Below are 21,614 nucleotides of genomic sequence, written 5' to 3' on the forward strand. Positions count from 1 at the left end.
GCCTCATCAGCACTCCCCAGCTTCCCACCGCCTGGCTTCCCGCCGCCCGGCTTCCCGCCACCCAGCTTCCCGCCCAGCAGTTTAAACTGACCAACCGTTGCCCACCACCTCGGCTTTCTCAGCTTCCCCACTCCCTCAGCCCTTCATCCCCCTATAAAAGAACCCTGCTCCTCTGAGCGGCGCAGCCATTTTCCTCTTCTTCCCGGCTGGTCTGCCCGGAGGCTCTTTCCTCTCAATAAAGCCTGAACTTAAGACTTTCTTCTAACCTGCGGTCCGGTTTTTTTCTGAACGAGCTCAGTCCTCCCGCAGAGGGTAGGTCGGACACTGGAAATTACAACTCAGGCAGAAGCTCCAAAATGATATCATCCTTGATTATTCAGGAATTCTACCTGAGGAATTGCTTACTTACTGTTTATGTGAACAGAGCAGTGTTCCAATGGTGGGAAATAAAAAGACTGAAAAAGACCTATCACTAACTATGACAGAAGTTATGAATGACACCACTTCTTCCCTAGATGTAATAAAGATCTGTCTCAACTTACTGGCACAAGTAGTGATGATCAATTGCATTGCTAGGATTATTTGTTGGCTAATCATGATAGCATCTGTGTCATTGCTATTACTTCTTTCTCTACCTGGATTAATGAAACAGACATGGTAGAATAAGCTATATATTGCCTTAAAGCACTTCTTTACACAATGCTTCTGTACAGCTGCTCTCTTACAAGATGATTGCTATAATGACACAACAAAAAGATCAAGAGGATATTCTGGTACAGTTTACTACAGACAACTGAATAATCCTCAAGTGGTGAAGATCTGGATGGATCTCTTGCCTTCTCTGAATTGGTCAATCTTTCTCAACAAAGAGAATGATCAAAAGGGAAGCCCTTGGCAGTCCTAGTGTTTGCGACTTGTTTATTTGAATAATGGAATCGATTTCATATTGATTTGTTTGAGGGTGTGTCGTCGTGTAATAAAGAACTTGGGCTGGCTTCAGTGGCTTATGCTTGTAATCCCAGCACTTTGGGAGGCCAGTGCTGGGATCAGATCATCTGAGGTCAGGAGTTCAAGATCAGCCTTTCCAACATGGAGAAAACCCGTCTCTGCTAAAAATACAAAATTAACTGGGTGTGGTAGTGCATTCCTGTAATCCCAGCTACTTGGGAGGCTGCAGCAGAAGAATCACTCAAACCTGGGAGGTGGAGGTTGTGGTGAACTGAGATTGTACCATTGTACTCCAGCCTGGGCAACAAGAGTGAAACTCTGTCTCAAAAATATAAAATAAAATAAAATAGAACTTGGTGGGCCTTTGTCATTGTTTCCTGGGAAATAACCTATAAATCATTGGAATTTCCTAAAGGATAGAAGTGCCTTGGGGGCCACATCTGATAGTTTATGCAAAGAAGTGACTTACAGTTGGCTTCTACTTTATGCTAATGAGATAAAAGAATGGCTGCTGGCCATGCCAGAAATACCAAGCATGTAATTAGAGCTGGGGCTTTGAGCCACGTAATATCAGCCAAACCTCTCGGGAGAGGAGTGGGAGCTGGTGATTGAGTTCAACTGTGTGGTCAATCATTCATGAATATGTAATGAAACCACAATAAAAACTCTGGACACCAAAGCTTCCATGGTAAGCATTTCTCTGTGCATTTTTACACATCAATGTGCCAGCAGGGTAACATGCTGCTGAGGATACAGAAACTTTGGGATACTCCCCATACTCTTCCCTATGCATTTCATCCTTGGGCTGGTTCTGATTTGTATCCTTTTTCTATAATTGTCATCATAAACATAGTACTCTCCTGAGTTCTGATATTCATTCTAGAAAGTTATCAGCCTGCAGAGGTGATGGGAATTCCTTAATTTGTAGCCAACTGGTTATAAGTGAAGGTATCCTGGGAACTCCCAAATTTGTGTCTGCTGTCTGAAGTGAGGCAGTCTTGTGAGCTACTGTGTCCTAACATAAAATTTGGCTTAACTCTGGGTAACTGGTATCAGAAGTCATCATAGTGCTGCAAATAACACTGAATTTATCTGTAAGCACACACATTCTCTCTCTCTCTGTCTCTCTCGCTCTCTCACACACACATACACACACACACACACACACACACACACACACACACATATACCAGCCTATTTCTAAAAGATGGAACAGTGCTAATCTATATTTGATTTTGAAAAATAACTACAGTAAGCAATTATATTTTTCTAAAGAAATATTTAATTCATAGTTTTCTAGAAAGAAGGCTTTTCATCTAGTACAAAAACATGAAGTCAGACAGAAGTGCTGAGAAAACTGGGCAACACAAGAGAAGCATGAGATGTGATCTGAAGCAGCGGATAGTCTGTGTAAATCAAAAATAAAATTCTAAGCCCCACAACCAGCTGAATGGACCCTTCCTCTTGGCCAAGGGCATTCTAAAGTAAACCTGAAACACTAGTTCAGGCCATGAAGGTAATGGGTGGTCAGACATACTTCATTATACCTTCCACTCTTTGGAATTCAGGCACAGTAGGCCAGCATTATATTAAAACAGAGACCTTAAGACTGACAAAAACAGGTTCTTTGTAGCAGTAAGATAACGTGACAGATAACAGGCCCTGAGAGAAATCTAAGTACTTTACCCCAAAATAAATTTCTCAAGTCTGATAAGAAACATAATCTATTCTTTCTGAAGCCTGCTACCCTCAGGCTTCATCTCATAGTAAGAACCTTGGTCTCCACAATACCTTGTCTTAACCCAGACATTCCCTTCTATTGATTCCAGGTCTTTGAATAAACCAACTGCCAATCAGAAAATCTTTGAATTTACCTATAACCTGGAAGGCCCTCCCTCTGTCTCCACCCCTTCCCCACCAGCTTCTCTGTCTTTCTCTGTCAAACCAATGTAAATCTTACATGTATGTATTGACTGTTGTCTTAACGTACGAAACCAGGCTGTACCCTGACAGCACAACTGTCTCTTTCTCTCATGTATCCTTGCCATGTTAAACACTCATCAGTTTGAACCCAGTGTCCTACCCTCCAAAAATCCTTTGCACTGCCTATAAGATAAATCCTCACTCCTGTGTTTGGTATATAATGCCCTCTTCAGGGCTGCCCCAACCTCCTGCTGCCCCTAACAAGAGCTACCTTGGGCACATGTTCTCAGGATCTCCTGGGGCTGTGTCAGACTTGTTTCTTATCAGACTTAAAATAAATCTATTTGGCATCTGGGGTAAAACACTTTGCTTTCTCTCAGGACTTTTTGTCATGTTGTTATTGCTACAAATAGTCTGTTTTTGTCAGTCTTAAGGTCTCTGTTTAATGCAAATGCTGGTCAACTGTGCCTACAGGTCACTCCTATTTGTCTCAGAAAAAAAATCTCCTCAAATATTTTACCATTGGACTTTTTCTGTTGTCATCTGGTTCCAAAAATACAAAAGTGATAAAATGATTTTTAAAAATTTAATAGAACAAGACAGTGACGAGATTTACCAGAAGTCCAGATATCTTCCATTTAAAAAAATTATGCAAACAATAAATATTTTTATATTGCAAACAGTAAGATCAGACTTCATATCAGTTTTCAAGAGAACACCTCCCCAAAGAAGGGAAATTTACACAGATTTCTGACTGACCATATAGGTTTTAGGCAGGTGGAGAAAGTGCCCCAGGCCGATGGAACAGCAGAGGTAAAGATTTACAGGCTGAAAAGTGGAGAGGCATGTCTGAGGGAAGGCAAGAGAGCATTTGTGTGCAATGGAGGCTCCAGTCAGGAGCAGGAGGAGGTTGGGACAGCCTAAAGAGGGCATTATATACCAAACACTAGGGTTAGGATTTATCTTATAGGCAGTGCAAAGGATTTTTGGAGGGCAGGGCACTGGGTTCAAACTGATGAGTATGGTTAACATGCAAGGATACATGAGAGGAAGAGACAGATTTTAGACGAATACCAGTTACAAAACTGTGACAGGTGTTTAGGTATAAAGTGATCTCACTAAGTACAGAAAAGGGCACTGGGAAAAAAGGGAGGGATGGAGCAAAAAAATATTTACTACTTCTACTCTTGGAAATCTTGGCAGTTTGGGAAGAAATTTCTGTATGATTTTTAGGCTCCACAACCGGCATCTTGACCTCAGCTGTTCAGGTACTTCCAGATCCAGATGCCTCCTGTGCATCCTACCTGCCCTGGCCAAACTTGTGGACTTTTAGACCCAGCCTGTCTGCATGGACCCATTTTGAGCTCGTTCCCTGAATTCCAGGCTCAACTTGCTCATCTGGACTTTAAATACTTGAAGGACTTCCCTCAGTATAAGTTGATCCTTATTAGGCAAGTATCCTTTTGGTCCATACCAGCTCCTGGTCTAAGTTTCTTCACTTGAGTTACAAAGCCAACACAGCAGGAATTTTAAAAAGCCTGACAAGGTTCTGAGACCCAGTAAATGTAAGGTAATTATTATAGAAAATAAAAAGTGGCAGTGGCTCACACCAATCCCAGCACTTTGGGAGGCTAAGGCATGAGGATCACCTGAGGTAAGGAGTTTGAGACCAGCCTGGCCAACACAGTGAAATCCCATCTCTACTAAAAATACAAAAAAAAATTAGCTAGGCGTGGTGACAGGCACCTGTAATCCCAGCTACTAGGGAGGCTGAGGCAGGAGAATTTCTTGAACCCAGGAGGCGGAGGCAGCCTGGGCAACAAGAGCGAAAATCCATCTCAAAAAAAAAAAAAAAAGAAAAAGAAAAAGGGATACCAAAAATGCACAGATAGCTTGAAATAACAAAAAAAAAATGGAACACATGTTTAGCAATGGTTGGTATATTGGTAAATTTGATTTTTAAAAATAATTTTATTGAAGTATAATTTACTATACAATTCACCCATTTAAAGTGAACAATTCAATGATTTTAGTGAAGTTACCAAATTGTTCAACCATCACCACCATCTCGTTTTAGAACATTTTCGTAATCCCAAAAATATTTCTTGTAACATTTGCAGTTACTTTGTTTCTGAAGATCTGCCATTTCTGGACATTTCCTAAAATGATACTATAAAATATGTGGTATCTGGCATCTGCCATCTTTCACCTAGAAGCATGTTTTTGAAATTTTGATCATGTATAATACCCATAATGTAGTAATTTTAATGTTTAAACAAAGTTTCATTTCATTTCAAAAATTCCAAATCTATTAGCATAAAGATGCAATGAAAATTGTTTTTTGCTCAATCCTAGACCACTCCATTGCCTCATAAAGAAAGGTAACATGTGTTACCATAGAAGTGCATGGAGGTATTGTACAGGAAAGGTCCAGTCTATTAATCTCCATACTACAATTGTGAACCACAGGAAAGAGACCCAGCCCAGTTAGAACAACAGGCCAAGGCATGTCGCTTTCTGAATATCAGTTTCATTCATTCTAAAATATGACTGGGCTGGATCATGGGTAGCTGTCTACCTTTCTCAGCCTCCATCCTCTGAACCCATGCATGACACCCTGCCCTATCAGTAACAGCATGAGGAGGCAATGCACAAGTGTGGTTATACAAATGGCCCCACCAGGCAGAAAATCACCAGACAAGGTGATTTCTCAGCTTCTTTTCAGCTCTAGTTTTATACATCTCAAGTTGGAAAGGAACTTTCCACAGATTCATAATGTTCCCAGGGTTTCTCTTTGAGGTGAAAACTGAGGCTTGAACTATAATAGAGGGTTTTCCCAGTTTCACTAAATTTGAAACATGTGCTAGAGCAATGCTTCAAATTTAGTGAAACTGGGAAATTTTCTAATGTGCAAAAAAAGTGGAACATCCACCAAAGCCTTTCCTACACTCATCACATTACCAGAGTTTCTAACTAGTATGGAGAGTTCTATGGGGTTTATAAAGCAATGAGGTTTGGCTGAAGGCTCTCCCACATTGTCCACATTCATAGGTTTTTCTCAAGTATGAATTTTCTGATGCTTAATAAGGAATGAGCTCTGACTGAAGGCCTTCCTCTATTTTCTGCTTTCATAGGGCTTCTCTCTAGTATGTGTTCTTGATGTCTAGTAAAGGAATAAATACAACTGAAGATTTTACCATACTTACCACACTTGCAGAATTTCTCTCCAGTACAAGTTATCTGATTTTCTTAAAGAATCAACATGTAACTGAAGGCTTGCCATACTTACTGCATTAATAAGGGTAGTCCCCAGTGTCAGCTGTCTGATGCTGTATAATGTGCATCCTCTGATCAAAGCCTTCCTGCATTCAATACACTTACATCGTTTTTCACTAGTATGGATTCTCCCACGTGTGATAAGAGAGGGGATGTGGCTGAAGCCCATCCTCTCTTGACACTGATAGGATTCTCTTTAGTAATTAGTGCCTGATGTGGAACAAGATGTGGTTTTCTCATATACATGACACCTTTAGGATCTCTCTCTGATACGAATTCTCTAAGTACTGGTGATGACTGCATTCCAGCTGAAAACCCTTCTATATTCACTGAATTCATAGGTGTTCTTTTCCAGCATGACTTCTCTGATGTTTAATAAGAGATGCAGTATGAGCAAAGACCCTTCCACACTCATTACATTTGTAGGGTTTCTCTCCAGTGTGAAATCTGTAATGTTGAGTGAGAGATGAACTCTGGCTGAAGGCTCTCCCACATTTATTACATTTGTAAGGTTTCTCTCCAGTATGAAATCTATAATGTACAATGAGTGATGAGCTCTGGCTGAAGGTTCTCCCACATTCCCTGCATTCATAGGGCTTTTCTCCGGTATGAGTCCTCTGATGCTTAATGAGGGATGAAGTGTGACCAAAGGCTCGTCCACATTCATTACATTTGTAGGGTTTCTCTCCAGTGTGAAATCTATAATGCAGAACAAGAGACGAACTCTGGCTGAAGGCTCTCCCACATTCACTGCATTCATAGGGCTTTTCTCCAGTATGAGTTCTTTGATGCTTAATAAGGGATGAAATATGACCAAAGGCTCTTCCACATTGACTGCATTCATAGGGCTTTTCTCCCGTATGACATCGCTGATGGCGCCTAAGTTCTGACTGGAAGTGAAAGGACTTCCCACATTCATTACATTTACAAGATTTCTTCTCTGGATGGGTTCTCTGAGAGCTATTTCCCCCTGAAGTCTGTCCAAATTCTGTATCACATTTATAAGATCCTTCTCCCATGAAAACTCTGTGTTGGTTGACAAGGACTGATCTTAAACCTAAGCTTCTCCCAAATCCATTCCATTCATAATTTCTGCTAAGGATGGTAGCAGATTTGTGAGTGGTTGACATTTGTTTCAGGTGTGTCTCCTGTTTTATCTGCTGCATCTCTACCTGGCCATCACAACCACAGGCTGCTTTCAACTTCGAGAACTGCAGCTCATCTGGAATTTGTTTTTCCACTGATGCTACCTGGAATAATTCTTCTTTGGAAATTCCCTGACTTGGCATTGATTCCTTGGATTTAGACCTTCTCTCCCAGTCTGTTTAAAAAAAAAAAAAGACATTCTAGTAAGACCTGTCTTATGTGCCAAGAGAAAGCAAGCTCCTTGCTTGCTTGCTTGCTAATGAACATTTTAAAAATTAAGCTTCAAAATAATACCTAAAGGGGATGTACAGATTTTTTCAATAACTGCTTATGTCTGAAAATGGTTTTATATCAAGAACAAATGATGAGTAGATGACTTGAGATTAAGAAAATCTGAGAGATCTGTGTATAGATTCCAGTACACAAGGTAAGTCCAAAGACTAAAGATGACAGGAAGGTAGGAAGAGTGACAAGGGAAACAGACTAAGTTTAAGGGATGAGGACAAAAATCAATACACCAAGCATAGGATTAAAAATCACCCAGGTATGGACTCTATATTCTCACAATTTCTTCAGGCCTATATAATTGTAACAGACTTCTGCCCAGTCTTCCTATCTCCAGGTTTCCTGAAACCCTTCACTTTCTTCTTTTCCAAATGCCCATTTCCTTAAGTTTCTTCCCAGTCTTAATCTTCCAAAGGCTCTCCAGTACCTTTGGAAATCATTATTAAGGATAAATCCTTAATCTTTTACTGTAGCTCTATAATACTTTACCATGTCTTGTCCTCTTTTTCAGAAGTGCCTTTACACAGAAACGGGTTGCCTTCCTGTTTCCCACATATCCACACCCCTTTCACCACCCTCTTTAAGACTTTGCATACCTTTCAGGACCAAGCTCATGTCCTCCATGAAGTATTCCCTTAACACCTTAGTGCACATGTGTATATATAATTATGACAGAAAGAGTAATTCTCCCCTAAAGATGCCCATGCCCTAATCCCCAGAACCTGTGAAAGAGTTAACCTTACATGGCAAAATGGACTTTGCAGATGTAGTTAAGGGAACAGATCTCGAGATGGGAAGATTATCCCAGATTACTTAAATAGGTCAAATCTAATCATGAGTGCTTAAAATCAGAGAGAATTTCCTGGCTGGGCAGAAAGATATGTAAACCTTTGCTGGCTTTGAAGATGGAGGAGGGGCACTTTCAGCCAAGTAATCTGGCAGTCTCTAGAAGCTGGGAACACCCATCTGTTTATTGCCAGCAAGAAAACAAGGACCTTGGTTTTACAACTGCAAGGTATTGGTTCTGCCAACAACCCAAATGAAAAGAAAAAAGGTGCCTGGACACTCCAGAAAGATACACAGCCCTGTGGACATCTTGGGTGGAACCATGTGATACACATGCCAGACTTCTGACCTATGAACTAGGACATAATGAGTTTGTATTGTTTAAAGCCATCAAGTTTGTGCTACTCTGTTTCAGCCACAGTGGAAAATTAATACAATAATAACACACTTCAGAAGAAGAAAACCACTATTGATGCCTAACCAGTGGTCCCAGAGGCCAGTCCTCAGAGAGATTTTGAGTCAATAGGTCTTATGTGGCTTCTGGGAACCTGAATGTTTAACAAGCTTCCTGGGACATTCTGAAACATAGCCATGCTTATACACCACTGTTAAATAAACAAATTACTAGATCCAGATGTCAGACCCTTGATCTCATTTTGGAAGGAGAAAAGATCAAGTAAGTACCAGTACAGAGGAAATAAGCATCTTCCCTCTCTGCCATAACCTAGGTTCCTATCATAAAGCCCAGCCTATCCTCTCAGGAATTTAGCACCACTTTCTTGAGCTTCAACTCTGGCCAAGGGGTAAGATTCTGGCTTATGGAAATGAACTGGCATAGACTGTCACATGCCTCCAGTGTGCTTGGGTTACACATGGCAGTCAGGAGAGCTTTGAGTCAAGAATTCTGCTCCAAGGCATATAGCCTACCAGGTACTCTCAAGTCACCTAAGAATCAAAGGTCTCAAAGGAATGCTGTCAACAGCTGTCAAAGAGGAGTCTTTGTTCCTGGAACCACTTTTGCTGAAGTTCAGCTTAATCAAGGTTGAAGTGTCCTTACCTGGATCTTCCTGACATCCTCTGTCTGTCCTTGCCTGTAACCCCTTCATTTCTGGGGTGCTCAACTGCTCTGTTTGATCCCTCACTAACTCCCTTATATCTGCTCATCCAGGATTACCTGGCCCTATATGATTGTTGATCCATCTAACATTGACTGTGAGACATCTAGTGATGCTGCATAGCACCAATAACCCAGAAGGCATGGGCAGAGATGGGTACCAAAGGATAAAAACTAGAAAAGAAAATGAACATCTCCTCTTCTGACACCAGAAATTATTACAAAATTCAACACACCAGAGTTGAAGTCTCCCGCCAAGTGATCTCATCTTCTGAAAGGACGGCTCCCTGATCAAAAGCTCAGGGCTACCTCCCACCCCAGCTGGGTCTTATCATATGCAGTGTCCTCACTCACTCACTCACTCACTCACCTGAGTGGACTCCTATTGAGATTTCTCTCTTCACCATGAAGGGCTCGCCCCCTTCCTCCAACTGGCAGATCACATATGGTTTGGATACCAGAAGGCCTGATGGTAGAGAAAGAAAAGGATTTTGGTTGTGTGTGCCAGTGGCCTAGTCTTTGGATATTCATCTAAAGAAATGCTGTAGGTATGGAAAGCCTCCAGAGAATAGGCATTGTGAAAAGTCAGGAAGACAGCCAGCTAACTTCCTATTTCAACTCCATATGTAGCAGGATGTTTCCTAGAACTAGGAACAGAAATACCATATCACTAGGTCCCTAAGAGAATGTAAATGTCTGATTCCAGGCTTCCCAAGGAAACCCAAGGTAAAACTCAGCCAGCTGGCCCAGACACCCCTAGCTCTTAAACACCAAGGAAACCAAGAAGTCCTGCTGGGAAAGCTTGGGGCTTTGGAGGCCTGTGCTCACCCAGGAGGGTCAGGTTCCTGAAGTTCTCCAGCATCACCTCCCTGTAGAGGTCCTTCTGGGCAGGGTTCAGCTGCCCCCACTCCCACTGGGTGAATTCCACAGCCACATCTTCGAATGTCATCAGGTCCTGAAACACAGAAGACACTCCAGTACCCTGAAGGAGCACCCTCATAGCCCTCAGGAGAAGAGTAGGCAGGTATCTAAGGAGAACCTCAGGATGTGCAAGAAGGGATTCTGAGTGCCCAGCAGCTATCCCAGTGCCCACAGAACTGTGGGTTTTGTTATCTCAAAAATATTTTAAGCTGCTCCAGGGATTGTATCATCTTTACTACCTGGTATCCCACCCAGTGTCCACTTGTATGCCTATCAATGTGAAACTGCTAGGAAATATAATCATGGTCTCAGGTGAATCAGGCCTATGGAGATGTTCTTCTTAGGTGGTCGTAAACATAATACATTTCCTCATTTGTCAAAAGGTTTTATTCTCAATCTAGTTACATTTGTTTGGAATCAATTAGAATTAACAGATGAATATATTTTGCATTCTCAAATGCACAAGGATCAACAGTCTTCTAATAAAGTATTTTTGAAACTTGTAACCTATGATTTTAGCAACAATTAGGCCAATTCAAGTAATCTGGGGCTTATGAAAATTTATCCCCACCTGCCTGCCAGCACACAGTTCAGCAAAAGTAAATCAAGTGGCTTTATGATGAAACAATAAGTTTTGTGAGTTTGACTAGCATGATCCTTTCCCTCAAAGCCTAATCATTATTCAGTCCCTAAGTTTATAAAGCTGAGCGTGAGACCCTGGAACCCAGGTCACTATTATAAGGCATAATCATTCTATCCTGGCCAGAACTATCCTGTCACCTTCAATCTCAGTAATTAGAACACCTCCCATTTGGCTTATATTGTATGACAATGCACTAAAAAGCAGAATAGGTGAAACTACTATAAATTCCTGTTACTGTTACCCCAAAGTATTTAAAAATCAAATCCCATTTAGATACAGATTACATAGAAAAGCTGAAATAACAATTTTATAAAATAAAAATCATCCAAAATAATCAAACATGAAAAATTATAGTGACATCTTGTGATAGGTTATTTGTCCAAAATATCTACTGAATTAAGCTTCTGCCCATGTGAGGCTATGTCATCTGCTTTCTCAAACTGAATGTGAAAGACACAAACTACAGGTGAGCAAAAGCCTTCAGAGCCAGTGGGGGTTCTGCAATTGTCCTTTTCTGTCTGCCTTGAGAATGGCAAATGATCTGAGTGAAGATGTGTGCAAAGCCACAGCTGTCATGTAACACAAGCAAGAGGGAACCCTTCATAGTATCAGTCTCAGAGGGTTTGCTGTTGTTATCATGGCATAACTAGCCTACACTGACTCATTAAAAAACTGGTATTCAAAGTGGAGTTCTGCCATAACAAAAAGCCAAAAATAGATGACACTGGCTTCCAGGCCAGGCAGTAAGGAAACTTACTGGCAAGATGGCAACCCATGTAATTTGGTGGTGAACTGTTTGGTGAAACTATTGCCTTCAATAACTTGAAAGATGAACAATGAAAGCATGAGCTTCTGATGAACAATGAAAGCATGAGCTTATGAGAAGAGGCTGGAAACATAACATTAGTAGTGTGAGTTGGCTGTTGTTGGCTGCATTTGACAAAATATTATAAGAAAAAATGAGCTTAAGAGTTTGTGGTTTGCAAAACAAAAATGGAAGGTGACAGGAAATGTACAGAAATGCTAGGACTTGTGGGGTTGAAAACAACCAATTCTCATTTCCAACTGGCCAAAGACAATATACACAAGCTTCTGCATGACAATGGCTAATTAAAACTCAGCCCATTAACAGGAACCAAATAATGGATGTGGTTGTCAAACCTTTTGTTTAAACCTCTGAGTAATTTCAAAACGCTCCAGTAAATCTCCCAGTAATTTCAAAAGGCTCCCAGTAAATCGTTCAGAGTGAAAAAAGTATGGGCTTCCCAAGGAAATCCAAAAAGCACCACAATTAAGGCTAATGAAAGAGGTACATTTCAGAAAGACTTGTGGGTCAAACCACTGACATATGGAGCTATCTGGAACCAAATACATAAAAAGCTGATTAAGTTTTTAAGAGTTGCACTGAAAACAATCCTGGGTTACCAACCTACTCCAGCAGGATGAAAAAGCTGCTTTGCCCCAAGAAAGCTTATTCTCCAGTATCATCTTCACATGCCACCAAGGAGGTATCAAAAGGAAGGAACTTCCCAAGGGCAAAGCTAACAGTCAAGGAAAACACTAGACTGGAGAGCTCCACCCATGGAGCAGAACCAGGGCATAATCTAGAGATGTCCCAACTCCCAGGATCAAGGGTTCTCACAGTGTCTGTCCAGTAGAATTTCATGACTGCTGTGGGACCTGGGATTGGCTCCTCTCATGCTTCTCCTTTCTGCAAAGGAGTGTTTACCATGGCATCCTATCCCCATTGTATGTTGGACATATGAATTCAGGTAATTTTCCTTTTAGTTTATAGGTCTCCAGACCCACAGGATCTCCATCCACACTATCACGCCATCCAGAACTTTGATCGTGATGCTCTGACGGGATGGGGCTCTTGGGTTAATTCTTGTGGGTGGCATTTTGTGTGCAGGAGAGAGGGAAGTGAACATCTACAGATAAGAAAATTACAGTGATAGGGGCCGGGCGCAGTGGCTCAAGCCTGTAATCCCAGCACTTTGGGAGGCCGAGGCGGGTGGATCACGAGGTCAAGATATCGAGACCATTCTGGTCAACATGGTGAAACCCCGTCTCTACTAAAGATACAAAAAATTAGCTGGGCATGGAGGCGCGTGCCTGTAATCCCAGCTACTCAGGAGGCTGAGGCAGGAGAATTGCCTGAACCCAAGAGGCAGAGGTTGTGGTGAGCCGAGATCGCGCCATTGCACTCCAGCCTGGGTAACAAGAGCCAAACTCTGTCTCAAAAAAAAAGAAAATCACAGTGATAGATGAATTATTTGCTTAACATAATCCCTGCCCTTCCATTTGGGATCTTTACTCTAGGAGGCTGACAATTCCCACTTCATTAACATTAGGCTTGGTCACGGGACCTGCATCAGCCAGGGGGTTGTAAGGAGAAGCCACAGATGCCGCTTCTGAGTTGAAGTCCAAAGAGCCATCCCCTGGGTTCTGACACTGCTCTTTCCCTCTAATACAAGAACAGCATACCCCAGAGGGGGTTGAACCTTCAGCCTGAAACCCAGAGAGAAGAGGGTGTGGAGCAGAGTCACAGTCAGTCTGCTACTAATAAAGACAGCAGAAAGAAGAAAGACACTCTTTCTAACTGGAAACCATTGAGATGTGGGGCTGTTATTACCACACTAAACCCTCCTGAATGATGTACGTCAGGGCCAAGAAGATTTAAACGCTATTTATGACTCTACTGATTACTTGGGAGAATTCCTTACTAGAGAGGGTTCCTTTCCTTTTGGCTTGAAAGTTAAATATCAGTGTCTATCATCAAGCCTGAATCCCACACCCCCTAGATGCCAGGAAACACTGCAGGCTGCCATATGCAGCCCTCCACATCCAGCTCAGTAAAGCCAAATCTGAATCCCCCTTGAGGGCCAGTCACCACGATCCCTGATGCCGACAAGGATTAGGCAGTTACCATTTTCCAGCGGACTCTACCAACCATATGAGGTGGTTGTATGACTGCATCATTAAGATCTCAGAGCTAGACAGCCTGGATGTGAGACTGGGCTCCCTTCCTCACTACCTAGATAACCACGAAAAAGTTACTTTCTCTCTCTGTGCCTTGATTTCTTCAGTTTACCTCTCCATGTTTTGGTTACTATTCTTCAAACTGGTAACCATTTTATAGGAATGTTTTAGAGACAAAATGAGTTAGTATATGTGAATAGTAGAGAATAGTTCCTAATACAGGTTCTCCTTAAATTATAATTATTTTCATCATCATTAACATTATTATAGTCTTCATGTTACAGGTGGCAAACCAATACATAGAGAGGTTAGGTGACTGGTCCAAGGCCACACAGCCTGTAAATAGTAAAGTGTGTCTCCTCCCTAATCCAGGGAGATAACATCTGAACAGGGACCCAGCCTCCACCTGCCCACCTGTCCATACCCTCAGAACCCTCTTGTCCCCAATTCTCCATGAGCTTTCCCAACCTCTTAAGAACAAGGCTGATTCTCCTTTTCGTGAACCCTAATGGAAAGGCCTGTCTGTGCCACTCCATTTGCCATCAAACCATGCACATCCTGTTACTAGTGGCTGCCACTTGGGTGTCAGGGTCCTCTCCCAATGTGGGTGTGACACTCCTTCAAGGCCAGGGCTGTCATACTACCTGGTGGTCACCACAGTGCCATTTCCAGAAATATGCCAGAGTATGCCCAAACAATCCGAGTGGGTGCATAGCAAGAAGAGAACACCCCAGGCAGGGGCGGGGAGCCATTATTCACTTGGACGGACTCAGCCTCCGGAAGGAATGGCATTGGGTCAGTTCCCTTAGTGAACAAAGAGGCAACTTTTTGGTGAAAAGCAAGCAAAGCTAACCACGGTTCAGCCATTTGAGGAAAAATTAAGAATACAACTCACCTGAGGCCTGGCTTTCAGGAATGAATTCGTTGTTCTCTTTTCTCCCAGGAATCTCTCTGGAGGAAGAGCAGGGTCCTGAGAAGAGGAAGCTGGGAAGGTAGAAGGAGCCATATGGGAAGCTGACCCTGCTGGCACACACAGCTCTCAGACTCCCCAAGCCTGAGACCCTGCACAGCTCTGCTTGTCACCTCCGCGGTCCTGAGGACATCAGTGGGTCAGAGGGAGCTGAGAGGTAGCTTCTAGCCTTCAAACATTGAGAAGTGCCTGTGTACACAGGCCCACTTCAGTCTACAGGTGGGTGAAGTGTGACCAGTCTGGTCACACCACTGAAGTTATTTGCTGGGCACACTATATGCAGGCAGGTCTTCTCCTAGGACTTCTGGAAATACAAATGTGGAAAATATCTTAAAGGTACTTTAAATCTAGCCTACAGGTTAACAACTACACAACAAGACTCAAGGCAAGGCCATAGGGGATTAGGAGGCTTTAAGGGGAGGAAGCTACACCTCTCCCCTCATCCTTGGGAACCCAGCTTAGAGGCCAGCTCTTCCTGACAAGCTGCCCCTGGTGTTCACAAGCACTGTTAGATCTCTGCAGCACACTTGAGAGCTCCTCCGTTATAAAGCTTTATATCATACTGTTTGTAAAGCCTTAAAATAAGCCAAAAAAACTAACCCAAACAATGCCAGAGAAGTAGTTAAGGCTAATAACAACGTGGATGTAAGCAGGCAGCATAGCACAGTTTGGCACTCCTCCAGCTTCAAGTGCATGTGGATCCCTGAGGATCTTGTTGAACTCTGGCTCAAGACTTGCTAAGACTCTGGTTGAGGGGGATGTGGGGCCCAAGAATCTGAAATTCTAGAGAGCTTCTGGGCAATGCCTCTGCTGGTCCCGGAGCCACACTGATTATTAGCAAGGGTATAAAGGAAAAAAGAAGGGGTGGGAGGCCCAGTTCTACCACCGGCCAGTTTTGTGTCCTTGAGCATGTGCACTGAAGGATGAACAGTCAGATTAAAACGCCCACCTGGTGAAAGATAGGACGTTCTAAATTAGGAATGGCTTAAAACCTCCTGGGTCACCTGGATTGCTCTGCCCCCAACACTACTGGGGGAAGGGGCTCACAGGAGATGCCCACCTTGTACACTGCTGACGTTGCACATCACTGAGCCAGAAGGGCTGCAAGAACCTTATTACTGAGGTGATTAAGGAGGTGGATGACAAGGCTCCAAATGGCCCTACTGTTCTCTGATCCCTGGCCAAGGGCCACTCCCTCAGGTTTGCTTGCTCTCTCCTTGCCGCCGCAGGAAGAGATCAGATCCCCTCCTGCGCTCCTCTCCCTCCTCTGGCCATTGGGACAATTTTCCTGGCCATCCCCTCCACCTCTGCGACGGTCATCTAGAGATCCCTGCCAGACCCAGGAGACTGCCGCTTCAGCCTCCTGGGTCCGGAAGGTTAGATATCGCCACAGGGCAGTACAGCCTTCTTCCTCAGCGGGATTCCCCGGCCTCTTCCTAGGGTCCTCCTGATATCCGCCCGGTACTAGCTCCCCAGGAGGGCTCTTGGCCCTCGGCCGTCGGCATGCTCCAGAGCCAAACCTGATGCTGTGGAGTCCATAGCTGGGGCTAAGGAGCGGTGTCCTTTCACTAGGCCAAAATCTCTGTCTTTCGTTCACAGCCCTGCGGTCCTCCTGAGGGTTCAGGTAGCGGGGCGCAGGCTGGGGCCGCTTGGGGGACACGGGGCATCCCCACTAGGCGCGGCGGGGCCAGCAGACATGCAGGGCCTGCAAACCCGGTGCTCCGGGAGCGGCGCGCTGCTGCCCGGGCCGTGCTCTTCCCCCGCCGACCCCGGCCTCCTCCTCACGGCTCGGCTCTGCGGCCCTTCTCTTCAGGACGAGGCTCTGGAACCCAGCTCCCACGTGGATCCACACGCGCAGGGGGGCCGACCGCCAGGTGACGCGGCCACAGCCACGCCCGCGACGCTTGGGGCCCAGCGCTTCTCAGCTGCCCGGAGACCGCAGAGATTCGGTGACAGCCTCATGGGGGCAAGGACCGGGCCTGCCCGCTCGGCTTGCCCCGCTGCCCCGCCCAGCTCTGGCCTGCATAGTCTCTAGCTGGGGGCACTCGGAGGGACGTGTCCAGCTCGGTAACGGGCTGGGACGAGAGCCCAGCGCAGATGTGCGCGCCCGCAGTCTCCGAACCCGTAACAGACCCGCCTCCTGAGGCCGTCCCGAGCTTGCGCAGACGCGGCCGCCGCCGGACCCTCGAAAGGTAGCGCCGGGGACTGGGCAGCCAGGCCGGAGAGGCGGGGCTCGCGGACGCCTGTACCACCTCCACTGGGACGGGCCATGCGCTCCTGCCTGTACCACCTCCACCGGGACTGGCCATGCGCTCCTGCCTGTACCACCTCCACCGGGAGGGGCCATGCGCTCCTGCCTGTACCACCTCCACCGGGAGGGGCCATGCGCTCCTGCCTGTACCACCTCCACCGGGAGGGGCCATGCGCTCCTGCCTGTACCACCTCCACCGGGAGGGGCCATGCGCTCCTGCCTGTACCACCTCCACTGGGACGGGCCATGCGCTCCTGCCTGTACCACCTCCACTGGGACGGGCCATGCGCTCCTGCCAAGTGCGAGATTTCAGCAGGCTGTACCCCACGGGCCAGGACCTGGAAGCATTTCCCCATTTCCCTTCTTTGGTAGCTGAGCGCTCGCTCTCGCTCGCTCTCTCTCTCTCTCTCTCTCTCTCTCTCTCTCTCTCTTGTCTCAGCCTCCCTGGTAGCTGGAATTACAGGTGCCCACCACCACGCCCAGCTGATTTTTTGTATTTTTAGTAGAGACGGGGTTTCACTATGTTAGCCAGGCTGGTCTCGAACTCCTGACCTCAGGTGATCTGCCTGGCTCGGCCTCCCCAAGTGTTGGGATTACAGGCGTGAGACACCGTATCTTGCCTGCATATCTCGATGTAGGGCTGTCCAACAGAAGCCTACCCTGGATCTGGCCAGTGAGGATTTCCAGGAGGCTCTCATGGCATGCCTAGGAGATACTGGGTGCTCAGTGCTAGATACTGCTTCTACAGGCTGCCCTGTGCCTCTTGCCTTTCTAAAACTTCCCCTGAAATCAGTGAAGGGTGATGGATAACAAGAGAGGACTTCAGATGCCCAAACAAATATCATTTAGGACCCAAAAGAAATGGAGAAATGGTCTGCTATGGTCTGAATGTATGTGTCCCCCTCAAATTCATAAGTTGAAAACTAACTTCCAAGGTGATGGTATTAAGAGGTGGAGCCTTTAGAAGACTCTGCCGTCATGAACAAGATTAGCTCCTTTTAAAAACAGCCCTCAGACAGTGGTTCACACCTGTAATCCCAGCATTTTGGGAGGCCGAGGAGGGCGGATCACTTGAGGTCAGGAGTTTGAGACCATCCTGGCCAACATGGTGAAACCCTGTCTCTACTAAAAGTACAAAAAATTATCCAGGAGTGGTGGCAGGCTCCCAGCTGCTTGGGAGGCTGCGGCAGAAGAATTGCTTGAACCCGGGAGGCAGAGGTTGCAGTGAGCTGAGATTGCACCACTGCACTCCAGCCTGGGAGACAGAGCAAAACTCTGCCTGAAAAAAAATAATAAACTTAAATAAATAAAAATAAAAACGGGCCTTAGCCCCCCTTGCCCTTTCTGCCATATGAGGACACAAAACATGACATCTATGAGAAAGGCACCCTCACCAGCCCCTGAATCAGCTGTCATGTTGATATTGGATTTCCCAGCCTCCAGAACTGTGAGCAACAAATTTGTATTGTTTACAAATTACCCAGTTTAAGATACTCTGTTATAGCAGCATTAATGCCCAAGACACAGTCTGAGTATTCAAAGGGTGGTTTTCTGGAGGCAGTCCTTAGCCAAAGAAGGGCAACTTGTGTGGACAGAGAGATTGGTTTATCAACCCTATTTAGGAGTTCAGGACAAAATAACTTACAAAATCAAAGCAAAGAGGCCATTCTCCTTTCCTGCTTTTTACAGTCTCTGTTTCACTTTTCTGCCAGAACTTCTGGTGGCAAGTAAGCCCTCTTCCATGCAGGGGGACACTGTCTTGGAACCATGGCTTGTATAGGAGCTTTTCCATCTTCAGTTGTCTGAACCAAAAAGGTGAAAGGATGTACAAATGAGAAAAGATTTTCATCTCACTGATGGCTCAACAAAACTAGAGATGGAACTACTTCAGATGAACTTGAGGGGCACCATCTTTCCCTGATGCCCATCCTGTGGGCCTGCTGCAGTGTCTGAAATTCCCCACTCTTACATTCTGTCCTTTGGGACAGTTCTTGATCCAGAGGTCCTTTACAATGCACATTTATTACCCAGGAATATTTTCTCTCCTTCTCAGTGCTCTTGTGCACCATTTGATCTCAGAGCACTGTTGGTGGAGTTTGTCCTCACAGCCTATAGGCTCTCCATCACCTTCAACATTCCTTTTATTGCTCCTTTGCAGTCAGATGCCTCTTCCACCTCAACCTGTGACCACTGCTCTGTTACTTTTCCCTATAGTCCCTATAGTTATACCTTTTCCTGAATGTCACATAAATAGAATCATACAGTTTTTAACCTTTTAAGACTGGATTCTTTCACTCAGTGTTAAAAGCCCTTGAGAGCCATCCGAGTTGTCATGTGTATCAACACTCCTTCTTATTCCAAGCCAGCTGTCTTTTAAGGAAGGTTGTTAGAAGATGCTATACAACCCATTCACTTACCTCCCATTTACCAAAACACAATCACATCTAGCTGCAGGGAAATGTAGTTTGGTTTTGTTTTGAGACAGTGTCTTGCTCTGTTACCCAAGCTGGAATGCCTCAAATTCCTAAGCTCAAGCAGTCTTGTGCCTCAGCCTTCTGTAGCTGGGACTACAGGTGTGCACCACCATGCCCAGTTAATTTTTTTTTTTTTTGAGAAAGGGTCTTGCTGTCACCTAGATTGAAGTGCAGTGTCAGGAACACTGGCTCACTGCAGTCTTGACTTCCAGGGTTCAAGCAATCCTCCTGCCTCACCCTCCTGAGTAGCTAGGACTACAAGCATGTACCACCATGCCCAGCTAATTTTTTTAATTTTGTAGAGACAGGGTCTCACTATGTAAGTCAGGCTTGTCTTGAACTCTTGGGCTCAAGAAATCCCTCCACCTTGGCCTCCCTGTTGGGATTACAGGCATGAGCCACCATGCCCCACCTCTAATTTTTAAATTTTTCCTTCATAGAGACAGGGTCTCACTATGTTGCCTGGGCTTGTCTTGAACTTTTGGCCTCAAGCGATCCTCCCACCTCAGTCTTCCAAAGTGCTGGGATTATAGGCATGAGCCACTGCACCTGGCCTAGAAACGTAGTGTTTATTCTTGTGCCTCACTAAAAATCTATTACCATGGAAGATGGAAAGAAAGGATTCATCAGATTTTAAGAACAATATTGATAAATTAGTTCATCTACAGGAAAAGCAAACAGTAAGAGCAGCTCTCTAAATCACACAACTCTGAAGAAGATGGCTGATCTTGGAGTCTAATTATAAGAAAGAAAAATGTTGGTGACTGGCTGGTGCTTTTGTAAGGCAGAACTGAAGTGCAGAGAGTTCTGGACATCCTCTGTGTGCTCTGGCAAACAGAGCTTCCTTAACTAACATGGGATGGTAGAGAACCATCATCCACACTCTCTAAGGACCCCATGATAAAAATAGGAACTGTCTCACAAATAACACTTAGACATATACAGTCATTTCTGGTGGACTAAAGATGCCTAATGGTAGCCAATTTGCACAAAGATATTAAACAAAAACACAGAGGTGAAGAGCCAGTCTGCTCTGGAATCAGACCTAAGTATCAGAAGAAACATTTTCAGATACAGTGTGAAATTGTGCCTGAGTATGTCTCTTCCATCTCAACCACCCAGCTTCCAGACGACACACATGCCCCTCAGGAATAAGAGCTGGTAGTGTAGTATAAAACAAAGAATATTACCACTAAGTACCCAAATCCTTTGCTAGGAGATCAGCCATGTCCTCCCTCGTAGACCAAGTGGTAAAACTGAAAATACTTATCACTAAGGACCCATGCCATTCTAAGGCACCACATCTAAAAACACCACTTGCTTTTAGACACTTTCTTCAGAAAAAGAGATAGGGGAAGTTGGAGAGCTGGTTACTGAGTACCAAGTAGCAACAGCAAAGAGAAAGATGCTCTGAGAGTGAAGGTCAAAGGGTAGCCAGGAAGATGAGTCCTGGAACTGCAAAACGCATCCAGGAAGGAACAGAGCTTGCAGGAAGAAGCAACCTGCAGCAGCTCAGGCAGCAATTCAGGAGGTGACAACAGAGGCAAAACAATGAAGCACAGCAAAAGTCCCCACTGAAATACAGATGCTGAAAAGCTACCAGCAGAATCTCTCATTACAAATGATCCTTCTCTTCTACACTCCACTCCCCTGCTCCCCACTTCTTTCCCAGAGAAACTTTCGTAAAAGAGGAAGGCTGAAATCCTATGGGGCAGTATTTTTTTTTTTTACTGGCCACTAATTGTTTGACATAGTCGGCCCTCCATATCTGCAGATTCCACATCTGAGGACTCAACCAACTACAGATCAAAAATATTTGAAAAAAAAAAATAGAAATGCAATAATAAAAATTAATATTAAAAAGTGAAGTATAGCAATGACTTATATAGTATCTA

The 21,614-nt window shown here is 44.6% G+C and overlaps 1 protein-coding gene across 2 annotated transcripts; it reads right to left on the bottom strand.

Annotated features, from left to right (window-relative positions):
- Positions 1–2,210: 2,210 nt before the first annotated feature.
- Positions 2,211–17,129, bottom strand: ZNF514 (zinc finger protein 514). Of its 2 annotated transcripts, none has more exons than XM_035271534.3 (5): positions 16,515–17,129; positions 14,920–15,008; positions 10,307–10,433; positions 9,849–9,944; positions 2,211–7,468 (listed from the first exon to the last, which is right to left on the bottom strand). In XM_035271534.3, exons 1-5 carry the CDS (start codon positions 16,531–16,533, stop codon positions 6,483–6,485), a joined length of 1,317 nt encoding a protein of 438 aa, XP_035127425.1. In that variant the 5' UTR covers positions 16,534–17,129; the 3' UTR covers positions 2,211–6,482. The 2 variants fall into 2 exon arrangements, with proteins under 2 accessions (XP_035127425.1, XP_035127424.1); XM_035271533.3 differs by having other exon boundaries at positions 4,823–7,468; positions 14,920–15,298.
- Between the last annotated feature and the right edge of the window lie 4,485 nt (positions 17,130–21,614).

The sequence above is a fragment of the Callithrix jacchus genome, chromosome 14 (assembly GCF_049354715.1).
Source record: "Callithrix jacchus isolate 240 chromosome 14, calJac240_pri, whole genome shotgun sequence".
Classification (NCBI taxonomy): Eukaryota; Metazoa; Chordata; class Mammalia; order Primates; family Cebidae; genus Callithrix; species Callithrix jacchus.